General features: G+C 33.0%; 1 protein-coding gene across 5 annotated transcripts in view; it reads right to left on the minus strand.

Moving 5' to 3' along the window:
• LOC134256855 (centlein-like) overlaps window positions 1–14,203 on the minus strand; it is a 39,963-nt gene that overhangs the window by 19,634 nt on the left and 6,126 nt on the right. For 3 of the 5 annotated variants that reach the window (XM_062739525.1, XM_062739526.1, XM_062739524.1), the window contains exons 7-14: window positions 8,982–9,032; window positions 8,613–8,694; window positions 8,114–8,274; window positions 7,777–7,874; window positions 7,517–7,626; window positions 5,619–5,671; window positions 5,295–5,378; window positions 607–720 (exon numbers count right to left, since the gene is read on the minus strand). In XM_062739525.1, coding sequence (XP_062595509.1) covers window positions 607–720; window positions 5,295–5,378; window positions 5,619–5,671; window positions 7,517–7,626; window positions 7,777–7,874; window positions 8,114–8,274; window positions 8,613–8,694; window positions 8,982–9,032 — 753 coding nt within the window. The remainder of the gene's footprint in view (window positions 1–606; window positions 721–5,294; window positions 5,379–5,618; window positions 5,672–7,516; window positions 7,627–7,776; window positions 7,875–8,113; window positions 8,275–8,612; window positions 8,695–8,981; window positions 9,033–14,203) is intronic. The other 2 variants (XM_062739528.1, XM_062739527.1) reach the window with 1 other exon arrangement.

Genomic DNA, 14,203 nt, shown 5'->3' on the forward strand with positions numbered 1-14,203 from the left:
CCAGACTCTCGCTCGGGCAAAGTCTCGAGAGCGAGAGTCTGGGGAAAACGAGACCATTTATAAACCGTGAAGCGGTTTATAAAAAAATGTAAACTGCCCAAAGTTATGTTATATCTTGTAACATAAGTTGAAATATGCTTCATTCCTTATAATTTAATTTCAGTGTTGACAATGAGACAATTTTTTCCTCCAGAAAAAAGGCTTCAAATTGAGCATAATTTTAAAAGTAACGTCAAGCGGAGTAATAGGTTTTTGACGTAACTCGTGACGTAGGGAAGTTATGTTATACAAATTGGATAAAAGCTTTTACCCAATCAAATGACGTGTTACAACTAATACATGTATTAAATTATTAACAAATTAAGAAGAAAAGTGACAACATCCTAAACTGCATCATCAATGTAAGTTTTTTTTAAATGGTATTTGCTTCAGGAACATAAACCAAGAATACTAATGTGCTGATCATCAATGCTACTTTGACTGAGGTGAACTGAATAATCAACTTTTTTCAGCAGAATCCAAAGCTGAGAGAACCAAAAAATAAAACAAGAGACAATAAATTCACATACTAAAAATCTTCCTGAACTCTAAATACCGATGAATTACCTTGTCATCAATAAAGCTGCCTGACGTTCCTGGACTTCGACTCCGCTGTCGTCGTTGGAAACTATCAACTCTACCCTGAAGGGAAGCAATGACAGAGTCCTTCTCCAATAACTCCTAAAAAAATAAAATTACACAGACCATTTTATATATTCCTTTTTTAAATGGTTTACTTGAAAATGTTTTCTTGTATATATGAAAGTTTTCATATCTTATTTTAATTACATGTTATAAAAAAACTAGAAATATGTTCATAGGACATGAATGCCCCGCCAAGGGTATGTTAGTAATGCAACATAAAAATTTGTACATGTGTATGAAATTTGATCAGAATATATTGAATAGTGATACAGTTGAATTGCTTACATCAGTATGTTTCAGCATATGAAGTTTGACACTAATTTTTTTAAAGTGAGGTCAAGGTTAAAGGAAATGCTAAGGTCAAAAAATGTCAATGCAGTTGAAAAGCTCTTATCAGTATGTATGAGCACATGAGTTTGAAAAAATATTATGAATGGTTTATTTAAAACTGACTTATTTGATAAAAGTGAGGTCAAGGTCAAATCAAGGTCAAGGTTAAAAATGTTGATGCAGTTAAATTGCTTACATCAATATGTATCAGCATATGAATTTGATACTTATTTAGGAAAAGTGAGGTCAAAAGGTCAAAGAAAAGGTCAAGGTCAAACAAGTTGATGAAATTGAATATCTCTCATCAATTTGTATCAACATATGAAGTTAGAAAAAAATATCTTTAATGGTTTCTTAAAAACTGAGCTAAACACTAATTTAAGAAAAGTGTGGTCAAGGTCAAAGGAAAGGTCAAGGTAAAAAATGTTGATGCAGTTGAATAGCTCTCTTCAGTATGTATCTACATTTGAAGTTTGATAACACCATCTTGAATAGTATGTTTAAAACTGAGCTAAACACTAATTTAAGAAAAGTGAGGTCAAGGTCAAAGGAAAGGTCAGGGTCAAAAAATGTTGAGGCAGTTGCATAGCTCTTATCAATCTCTATCAGCATATAAAGTTTGATGAAAATATCTTGGATAGTTTCTTTGAAACTGAGCTTTGAACTGAGCTAAACGCAAAGTGTGACGGAATGACAGACAGAGTCACAGAAGGACGGAGGGACGGGAGACGGACATGACAAACACCATATGCCCCGGCCATATTCATGGCAGGGCATAAAAATTCTGACTTGATTTAAAATGTACACAAAGCAAATATGCTTTACTGGAATTTTAACTGGAGTCTGCAATGTACTAAAATTTCACTAAATACAAAATTCATAAACATATAAACATGTATATTTTTAGAAAAATCAAATATGTAGACTTGTCATGCAGTACCTCAAATCTGTAACTTATATTTTTCTAGTTTTTTAGGCAAAAGCTAAAACTGCATTTTGCAATTAAGGGAGAGTTTTTTGGTGGTGTACCTTAAAAAGAAACAAATGTCACTTCAGCCAGCCACCAGTGTTTGAACAACATCCTAATCTAATAGAGTTCCAGTTTAATGACGGAAAACGTGGAAAAGTGTAATTGTTACCATTTCACAGACGACACCCTAACTCTCTGAGGACCTTCCTTCTCTGTCAATGTTAAGCTTTACAATTCAATTCTGGAAACAATCCCCTAGAGGTAATATGATTGTTCAATCTAGCCAGAGCTGAAAACCAATTACATTCTAATAACAGCTATTATGCCATTACATTCTTTAACCACCTCTTCCAAAATTATGATATGACTTCTCTGCCATAGTGTCATTGGAGTCGCATTGGTGAGGTGCTCAAATTGACAGGTCACCCAAATTAATAAGCTCGGGGTTTCACCCTTTCTTGTTGTAAACAGAAATTCCTGATAATGTAACCAAAGCTTGAGGCGTCACACTGCAAAATGGGACTCGAACGTTGTGATCCGACGTGACGAAAATTTGAATAATATGACAAGGCGTATGTTATACTGCGGGACAGATTCTACCAAAGCATCATTCCTGTCAGTACAATTACAACTTAAAATATTTCACAGCGGTGTGAGAGAAATTATGAATATAATATGAAGTCTGTCCCTCTAGGACACAAGCTCCATTCCTAATTTTCCTGGCTTTTTCAAATTTGTGAACATTTGTAATATTTGTCAAAGAATTTGATTTAAGGTTAGTGTACAAAACTGATTCTCTTAACTTTGATTGAAACGTGAAGATGAATTGATTTTTCTGTAATTACTAATTGAAAACTGAACAGGAAATAATTCATCTACTTTAGGAAACCATATAAAATTATAGTTCAATGTTTTTTTAAACCATACAAAAGTTATTAGATAAGAATTATGTAAATTTCAGATCAAATATATCAGAAATGAAAATTATGAAAAAAAATTGTGCCGAAATTGTTCTTTTTTTATCCACAAAAAATATGTCATCAAATGGGAGCTGGACATTTTTGGCATGTGAAGAAACCCATGTGCTCTGTCTCAAAGTGGCTAAATTGAAAAAGACTTTTCTAAATGGCTCTCTAGACATTGACATTGGCAAGTTAGCAATGTCTTTCTATCATACTGCTCCAACAAGCAACAGAAAGCATTAGTCTGCACTTATTCTGGTGGCTTCCTTTCCCCACCTTGCACTTCCAATGGGACCCTTGACAGAGCTCTCCAGATTTTGATAGTATACAAGACATGATGGTAATTGCTGCATGTTTACCAATCAAATATTTATGAAGCACCACTCGGTGAATAAATATGACATTGAACTCTTTAACTTTAACCAAATGGGACACATATATGGTCGTCTTTGAAATGTCTTTAGCAAATATGGAATATAAGTGTCAGGGACAATTTCCTCTATTGTAAAAATCAAATCAGATCGGAGAATTTCTTGATTATTGATTGTATCCTTGTACCAGGAGAGAAAACACACAATCTATTTTGAAACCATTGGAGGACAGGGAATACAGCATGATTGTCATTTTTGTATAAATGTTTGACGATGGTTTATATAATAAGCCTGTATCCTCCTTTGAGACTCTCATCTCGGCGATGATTGATGACTATTTGTTTAAAGGCTACTTGGATTTAGAGATGAAGCCTCTAAATTGTCCCCTAGGTGACAGTGGAGTTAGGACAACTCAATATAATGTCATTTGTCCCATGTCTGATGTAGTTAAAGCTGATGCCAACCGTTAACTCTGTAATTTAATTTTATACCTATCTTATATCACAAAACTACCGAGGGACTAAAATTTCAACTCTGGAGAACACTGCACTATTAAAATCAATCAGAGATGTCACTTACATTTATTAATTTGCACAAGTCATAAATGATAATGAAACCTACACTGTAATTTATTTATTTTTTTTTTATCATTTTCAGTACTATTTTATCTCTTCTTTATAATTAAAACATCCTCTGATTAACGAGATGTATGTCACCATGTCACTGCAGATAATTGTGTAGTGTGGTTCTAAAACTTGATGCAAATCCCAAATCACACTCTGATGACAGAGAAGAAGGAATTCATCTCCCTAATAAAGTGTCAGTTTACTAACAGAGGATCATCGGGGTATTGGTTGTAATAAGATTGTCACATAACAGACTTTTACCGTAATGTTCAATTTATTTTCAATTATTTCAACATTCTTTTAATTTCACATGCTTATAGCAAAGGGAAATGAAATTAATTTCACTGAGACTTTCAGTTCAAGAAAAAATATATATATCATATAAATCATTTAAAATGCACTATGTTAAACATATTTATCAATATCAATTAGCTACATTGTTATTTACATTTAGAATATACTAGCAAAAGTAACATATTCTAATTTAGGCCATAATAAAAATTTTTGATAGTGATATTTTTTACATTTTTTTTTCTGTTTTTCTTCGTCTTAATTCTGATCAGGATCGGTATTCATCTACCATTCTACTTCTGTTTTAAATCCCGCAAAAGTCGACATGATTTTGACAGCTGAAAAGATGGTTATTGCTGTAATACATGCGTATTTATTTTAAACAAGGGTCATTGGCTGAAAAAGATTGGTGATGATGTGAAGTAAGAGATAATTGAACCTTTACTATGACTTTTATTCGGGTATGGTAGATAAAATTACACCGATTGCCTAGGTCAATAAAAAATCTGCAAAATTGAAAAAATAAAAACCATAAAATAAAACTGCCTGCCCCCCTCGATTTTTAAAAAAATTCGGATGAGAATCTAGCTATTTATGTATTATGGCCTTATCTAATGAATATTTTTGATAATGATATTTTTTACATTGGAAAATATCAGTTTTCACTGGGCAATTTCTCAATGGACCACAAAAAATCTCAATTTTTCTTCCCTCCATGAAAGTGTAATTAAAAAAACTCCTTGTTAAAAGAAACTTCCCGTCACATTTCAGACTGAGATTTTACACTCACCTTTCTAAGGTTGTGGACTTCCCGTAACATCTCAGGCTGAGATTTTACACTCACCTTCCTGAGGTTGTGGACTTCCCGTAACATCTCAGACTGAGATTTTACACTTACCTTTCTGAGGTTGTGGACTTCCCGTCACATCTCAGACTGAGATTTTACACTTACCTTTCTGAGGTTGTGGACTTCCCGTCACATCTCAGACTGAGATTTTACACTTACCTTCCTGAGGTTGTGGACTTCCCGTCACATCTCAGACTGAGATTTTACACTTACCTTCCTGAGGTTGTGGACTTCCTGTCGCATTTCAGACTGAGCTTTTTTAGCTGCTTCATATCTATTGGTCAAATCTTTGTACATCTGGAATAGATTTAATCAAATAAAAAAATCAACTAAATTTTCAAAGTCCTTTTTAAATTAAATTTGTTGGATTTTTATGAAGGGGGGGGGATCAAATTCAGACAAGAAAATAACTGATTTTTACACACTTTCATAAAAAAAAAAAAAACCATGAATTGAAGGCAGTATTTCAGTGGCTGGATGAATATTATAAAATGCACACAGAGTTTTATATACTTGAGTAATTGATCAACTACTTACATCTTGTAATGAATTGGTCTCCATGCTATAGGCATCTTCTTGATTCTTCAACACTAAATATTGCCAACAGAATGTGTTACATTTTCATTGGAGGTTTTCAGTTAAAAGCAAAGATGTTTGTTACATATCTTCTTTTCAGAATGTATCGATATTAAGAACAACAATACTGTATAGGGGGAAAATAACTCGCGGTGTTAATATTCGCTATATTCACGGTGTTAATAAATCCGTGAATTCAAGAAACAGTGAATAAATTTTCAATAATCTCCAGGTTTTATTTGGAAATTTGAAAATAGACAACGATAGGGCTACATACATGTACGCGAAGTACATGGTCATTTCGGCCGGTAAATTACGAGTAGAACTCGTCATTCAATTAATTTAATTATCACGCTTAACTTAAATTCAATTCAGCAGATAATAACCTGTATTTGTTAAACAAGCTGTTTTAATAGCCAGCGCTACATGTTTCATCAATCAAAACACATGGGTCATGGGTTTTGATTATCCGTGCATAACTAATGTTACCACGTGTATTTGTCTGTGTGTTACTGCATTATCATGCATGCATACGAGTTTTTGTCGATATTTTGGTATTAAAAAATCATTCAAATAACTATAGAACTTACTGAAGATGTGGAAGGATATTTCGTCGACCTTTTCCAATATTAAAACATTTATTACCGTCCTGGTCCAGTGCTTTTTCTTTGCGTTGTATCGAAGATCTTAGGGTGTACACACACTCATTGTAATAGCATATAGGAAAGACATTTGATGTTTAGAGTCAAGGACTTTTGATAACTGCACTTGTTTTAATTAATCGTCAATTTTTTATTATATCAAATCTACTTACTTTATTTAAATCTACCCCGTTGTTCGTGAAATAAAGTCATAACACTGATTATTAATATCGTTTACATGTAGCTATGGTATGGATAAACGGATATAGACAAGGGAGGTAACTTTTATCATGTACCAATTCCGCGAATTCAAGAAACCGCGATCGTGTCAGATGGGGGAAAAACGTGAAAATTACAACCCGTGAAATTTATCCCCTATACAGTAACTAGATCTTGTACATTTACATGTATAGACAGTTTAAATGAAATGCTATAAGTATATACATGTATTGTAAAAGTTGATAAGAAGTAGACAGTATAAACTGGTAGTACACGTATAACACAATAGACCCTTTTCCTGTGACATATTTTGCCTAGGAGTTATTCCCCTTAGCCGCCATCTTGTAGGACAAAGTAGTGAATTTACCTCTTTGAGCAACCAATTTTAAACATGCATGCAAGAAATATATGGGGGAAAATACTCACAATATTATAATCATGAATTAATAGATGCTTCAACTAACATATATTCATAAGAAAAATAGCATTATCTTTACCTCAGTAACCAGTATAACAAATTGAACTTGGTTGAATAATGAAGGGATCTGGGAATGTTGCCCTACAAGATGGCGGCTAAGGGGAATAACTCCTAGACAAAATATGTCATAGGAAAAGGGTCTATAGAAAATAAATGATAGAATTATATGTATACTCAGACAATTGTTTGAGTCACATAAGCAATAAAAGATTTTGTTAAGAAATTTCCCTAATCTTCTGTGAGCTTCTTTTCTGTATGCTGTGACCTAGTTTTCTGTGTTCTATGACCTATTTTCAGTGTTCTGTGACCTATTTTTCTGTGTTCCATGCTGTAGTTTACTGTGTTCCATGACCTAGTTTTCTGTGTTCTGTGACCTAGTTTTTTGTGACCTATTTTTCATTGTTTTGTGACATATTTTCATTGTTCTGTGACCTATTTTTCATTGTTCTGTGACCTATTTTTCATTGTTCTGTGACCTATTTTCAGTATTCTGACCTACTTTTTTGTGTTCTGTGACCTACTTTTTTGTGTGTCCTGTTGTAGGCTCTGTAGCTGTCTGATGAGGTCTGCCTGTTGACTCGAGTGTTCTGTTAGCTGATTGTGACTGTTCCATAATTCTGACAACTCTTTTCTGTTGAATTCAAAGACACAGATCTAATCAAATCAATTTAATTTCCATAACAGTCACACCATTAAATACAATAGAGAAAACTACTGCGATTCTGGCTAAAACTATATTATATCCTGGTAATAATAGTTTTCATATAAAGGAAAACCTTACCTGACAGTTTCCAATTCCTTGTTCTTGAATTCATTTTCCTTTGTTAATTTTTGTGTTTTTATGTCATACTGTTGAAGTAATTTTTTGGCTTCTCCTAACTGAAAAAGGGAATACATTGTCTTTACATAAGGAAACATATACATGTACATAATTCTGACCATATTTTTGCTTCTAATGCATTCAGGGCATCAAACTATCTTAATTTTTAATTTATCACAAACTGAATAAACTCAAATTTGGATCATACAGTCAAAATTCTGTACACATGTTACACAAAGTAAAGTAAAAAGGCTAATTATCATGATATGTTAAATATCAATGGAGATTTTCCATTCACCTCTCTGATAATGCCCTCAAATTTCTCCACTTTCTCCTCAATGTCGCGATCCAGTTGTCTGACCTTGTTTTCCAGTGATACCTTCTGGGCGATTATACTCTCCTTCTCTGCCCTGACTACTTCTATCTCTGTCGACATCTTGCGACATTTTTGTTCTAAATCTGATTTGAGATGAATGTTAGAATAGTGTTAATAGTAAATGTGTGGCTTTACTGATCATCAATATTGGTTATCAGCATTACTAAAAATGTACATGTATATTAAAAGTGCCACAGAGGTAATTAAATTTTATCAGCTAGGACAAACAAAGATGTCCAGAAACTCAATGGCATATTACTCTCTGTAACTTTGAAGACTTTGTTAATTATTGATTAATTTGAAGCAACCACTTAAATTTTTGTCCCATTTGGATTTTGAATCAGTGATAATACATGTATCCCAAAAATCCAAATTCCATCATTCTTTATCCTATCCTATTTATATCAGAATCTACAAGTACCACTTTTGTCCTGAGATAGATTCTCCACTGTATTTCGATGCAAGTCTCCTGAACTTTTTTCTCGTACTTCAACACTTCTCATCTGTAAAATATATTTATTTTTCTTAGCAATAATGACAATAAATTTGTAATGTAATAAAATGTAACTTTTTTCATCATATGGGTAAAACAATAATTTTACATTTTATGGTAAATTTAAGTACAAGAATGTAACAATCTCCATCAACTATAATGATTAAATGTAAAAACAGCATTAAAACAAATCTGTAATGAATAAATAATTTCAATGTTAATTCATAAAAATTCAGTAATTTTTTAACCTTCACCATAACATATAACCATAACAATTACACAGCAAACTTGTGTTACCTTCCACGAAAATCGTGGAGGAGGGGTGAAAACAACACCCCGTGCTCGCAGCTGTAAAAAACAGGGGAAAACTCTTAAATGAAATTAACAAGTGCAAATTAGACTTCTATTATTTGTCACTGGTTATGACTAAAAGCGGTAAACATGTTTACCATAAACTTATGCAATGATGAAAGTTCAATTCGAAAACAAATTTTTTTTTTATGAGTCTTGGCACATGTATTTAGAAATTCTAGTTATTGAAATATATTCTTCTTGATGATTATAATTTTTAAAATTTGTCATTTAGAGGATTGAAAAAGTTGAGCCTGCACAAAATAAGGCTGCTGCATTTCACTCTGAATTCATGTAGCCCTGAATCATTGAGAAAAGGACATTTCTAATATCACCAGTCTGTATAACCATGATGTTTCATTCCACATGATCCCTGCTAAAAACAAATTAAATTCTATACCTTCCTTGATTTGAAAATATATTTTAAAAGCATTTTATTTTATTTTTTAAATTATATAATTTTTTTTACATTCCCTTTGTAAAATTTTTGGACCATATTAGGCATAATGGGCCAATCCATGTCTTAGGAACTATGATCAGAATTAATTAACATAAATAACTTAAAATTACATTTACAGTTATGAAAATACTTTAATATAAGTTATAACATTTAGCCCTATAGTTACTTAGAAGATTGGATTAATTGCATGTTGTTTTATGTCCCTTTCAAGATTTTTTAACTCATATGGAGACATCATCATATACTAGTGAAGGGCTTCAGGTTTTGACCTTTACTTGGCACTCAGGGCCATTAAGCAGTGAGGGATCTTTATTGTGCCATTGCCTGCTGTGACACAGGGCCTCAGATTTTAAGGTCCCATTCGAAGGACCCGCAACTTTCACTTCAAAGTGCCGAGTGCAATGCAAAGGAACAGGTGCTATCCATTTTTTATCAGTCGCGAGATTGGAAATCAGGACCTCCCGATCATGGAGCAAGCACTCTACCAACTGAGCTACCATGAACAGTTTGCTAAGAAGAAAATTGTTGAAATATTTATTCCCCTATAGAGTCAAGTCTTGTTTTCTCAAACGCAATGGGACTGAGAAAAGAAATTGAAATATCTGAGGATTTGAGATATCCAGGAAAATACTTATAAATAGTAAGGGGTTGGACTTACATGGGATCCAAGGTATTAGAAATATATCAGTGTTAGAAAAACAGGGTGTACCAAAGTTCAGATGTAATCTTAAAACTTGACTCCCTTTTGTGGCCGCATCACTGGTTAAAACAAGAAATGTTTGAGAAACATATATACGTTGTATAGCAATATATAAAACAAGAAATGTATGTGAAACACTTATGTTCGTGTATGGCAGCTCCTGGCCAAAGTCCATGTTTTTCAAATGAAGGTCAAAGGTCAATAACAAGAGATAAAAATGGTCTTGTTACAAGGAATATACAAGTGAAATATGAAAACCAGTGCTCTAAGTGTGATGTTTGTCAAGCAAACGGTTCTCAAGTCATTGAACTGTCAAGATATTCCTATGTCTGGAGTAGTTTCTCCCTTTTGCTCACAAAATAAGAGGGGTCATTCTCTTTTCAAGTGGTACAAGTATACCAAATTTAATATCTATCAACAAAAAGTTTCACTGAACGTTGTGTTGACACACTTGGTCTATGGAGTAAGAGACTGACAAATGTGCAAAGCAATATGCCCCTCTCTATCACTGGGGAAAGGGACATAAAAATCAAATCCTTTTTCTTTGGGATTAAAATTTGAATAGATTACCAGTACACAATAAAATAATACAGAAATCATTATTCCACATTTCAAGGATCAAATAGCAAGAATATTACATGTAATAACTGGGAAAAATTCTACATTAATACAGAATAATGACTTCATGATGAACTATTTTTAATTAAAGAAAGTCACTTAACTTGCGCATATTTCTCAAACAAAAATAAAAGCTGATTTTAATACAGTATAATTTTATGAAATGTGTATCGCAAAACTTCTGGTTATTAACAATGTACTAATTAGCTAATTAGCAACTGATCTCCTCTGAACGATCAGAAATAAATATATTATATTTAAAAACTGCTATTTTTAGTTTAAAACCTCCATACAATTTACATTTTAGTGGAAGCAATTATTAATATTTTATTTACTATGGTAAATACCTAGAAATATTTTCATTTAAAGTCATTGTAACGGATTCTCCTTCAATTCCTGCAAGCACTCTTTTTCTTGTATCTTAAATTATTTTTCAATTTTATTTATATCTTTTTTTTCTCTAAAATTTATCATTTAATCTGAAATATTACACAAGTATCATCTCTTCTGAAATGGAAATCTCTAACGGAGAGAATTTGTCCCCCACTTGAATTGTCTAGATTGAAGTATTATCATAACAAAACCACAGGTCACCAAATACGGAGGAGACAAATAAGAAAAAGCAATAATCAGAGACAGGAATTTCCGGGGATGATTTCCACTGCCTTTACAAATGAATTATCAATCTTGCAGAACAATTTGTCCTCGGTGTTAAATCAATCTTGGAAATTCTATACAATAAGGACCCCTCTCTCCTCCAGCTAATCCCACAGCCTTCCAACCGAAGAATACTTGAATTATTCACGTTTCATTTGCAGTAATTTGTCGTAACATTTATGATTACAATTTGTCACCCATGTTGATTTGCTCAATTAGAGGCATGCAGCGGGGATTTGTGTTTGTCATACATGATTTGAGACTTGTCACCCTCAAAAGCCACAGATTTTGATTTCTACTGTAAAATTAGATTTTTTTTTCTTGTGACTCATGTTTTTATTGTGACAGTGTACATTTCATTTTAGGACACATCTTGACAAAATTACATTTCCCACTTGTGTGCTTTTTATATACAACTCTACAAAAACAATTTGAATTTCACGCATTGTTGCCATGTAATGACAAATTTTAATTCTGTCCAATAAATCATCAATTAATTAATTTGTATAATTTTTGACGCTAGGCATAAAATGACCAATCAGTGTTAGACTGTATCATTACTTTTTTTTTTGATGCCATTATAACAGACTGTATCTATGGTGGGATGAACATGTACTATAAATATCACAGAGTTTAAATTTAAGATAATCATTGCAAAGTGATCAGAAAAAAATATTTTAACCTCCAATGCATTATTTTGAAACTGTATGCTGCATATTTGACATTGCACTGCAATAAAATATGATATTTGTGGGTTGCTATGTCTCGCTGGTTTATCAGGGCAGCCATCAACAGTTGTGTGATATGCTTCTGTCCCCCCAGTCCAGACACACTGCTGAGAACTTCTAATTAGCCCCATCTCATTTCTAGCAAATTAAATCAACATGAAACAAATAGAACATAAAATGCAATTATTTAAGTTTATGTGCAAATTTTACGCACTTCAACCTTATGTCCCCCAAACATGAAATATACAAGGACATTCTGGTCCACATGTTTCCTCTGAGGAGACCGCTGATGGCCAATCAAACAAATTGAAGTTGACAGTCAAAAAAATGACATCAAACAAACCTCCCTTCATGATAAGCTGGACATGAAATGATTCCAAAGGAATTTTTACTTTCCCTAATTTTCTCCCTCTCTTATGTCTAAGTCCCCATTGAATTTCCAGGAAATAGAATATATTTTCTGCTTTAAATGTTTATGTATATCTATTCAGAGTGACATTGATAAATGTCGTTTGTGACTTTGGCATCAAATGTTGGTCCCCAAGGAAGGCCATGTGGTATGCTCTAGGTCTCGATCTACACCGCCCCCATTACCTACCTGAGTACTAAACTTTCTACATTTTACCCAATAAATATGAATATTTAAAAAAATAAACTTGCTAATTTCATTTACACTGGCTATTGATTTTTGTTTGTCTTGTTTTATTTACCAGAAGAATGGAAATATGACTAAGGTAAAATTTGTTATTTGTGCATTCAGCACCCACCCATCCCTTACAATTTTTTTTTTTACACACTCCCTCCCTAATTCTGTGTTGGTGTGTTTATATTTCATGAAGAGTTTTCTTGATAAAATACATAATTTTGGTTATTAAGCCCTATAAGTAGGGGACTGAGGAAACTTATATCTATTCTGCCAAAAATTAGTGCAAAGGAAATTTAAAAGATAATCTGACTGTCCCCCTTTTTAACACCATTTAGCTAATCTACACTTTACTGTTAAATTAGTACTCTTTTATCCATATCCACCCAAGGAAGAAGAAAGAATTGTCAGAAATACAGGTGTGACAACTTAGTCACCTTTCCTATTATCCCTGGAACTGACTGCACCCCCTCTCCTTGGGGGAAAAAACTCAATACCAGCACTACTGCTGTGATAGCATCAGCTAGATTGTCCCCTTTCAGCATCAGAATCTTTATCTGTAACATTCAGTGATAGATAGACGTGATGGACTTCTAGCACCAAAATGTTGATTTCGTTATGGATTCCCCCCTGGGGCTAATCAGCTGATGACCCACTGTTTACAAATGTCAAAGCTAAGACTAGATGTGTAGTGTAAATATCTGGACAGCCATATTATGCTAGCAGTGAAAGTGCTCAGAAAATAATCAGTGAGTAGGTGTAATTAAATCTAGGGATCAAACAAGACACTCTCTCTGTAAAATATACAGAGTCAGTGGCACAAACACCACTTGTACACAAAGGCTTACTCTGATCTTCTGAAAGTTGAAATTAAATATGGATCATTATAAATACTGGATCCTTTCACCAATATCCATCAAGATAAAAGGAACATCACATTGGTGCATTTTAATTTACTAAAACTTATAAATATCAAGTCTTATTAGAAGTGATTTTTTTCCCTTCATTACAAATTCAAAGCATTAAATTTTTTTCTCACTCAGAATTACTGACTTCCATAATGGATATTTATTGTAGCAATTCTAAAATCTGGGAGGGTTTGCCAAATCTTATCACTTTGTAAATACTACGTTCTTAACCAAATGACAATTTGAAATTCAATAAATTGCTACATTAACAAAACAATTGTGACATTTTATGTCATCATAACCAGAAAGCAGTGTTTTTATTCTGGCCATTACAGCAGAGTTTTTTTTATTAAAAAATTCAGGATCTTACAACCATGAAGGATAAAACCCAGGACAATTGATTATTGCAGAGCATCCCTTCTCTTCCCTATCAATATAGTCAGTGTGACAACTT

This window comes from Saccostrea cucullata, unplaced genomic scaffold, assembly GCF_032062105.1.
Source record: "Saccostrea cucullata isolate Sc308-1 unplaced genomic scaffold, CSIRO_AGI_Scuc_v1 ctg8, whole genome shotgun sequence".
Classification (NCBI taxonomy): Eukaryota; Metazoa; Mollusca; class Bivalvia; order Ostreida; family Ostreidae; genus Saccostrea; species Saccostrea cuccullata.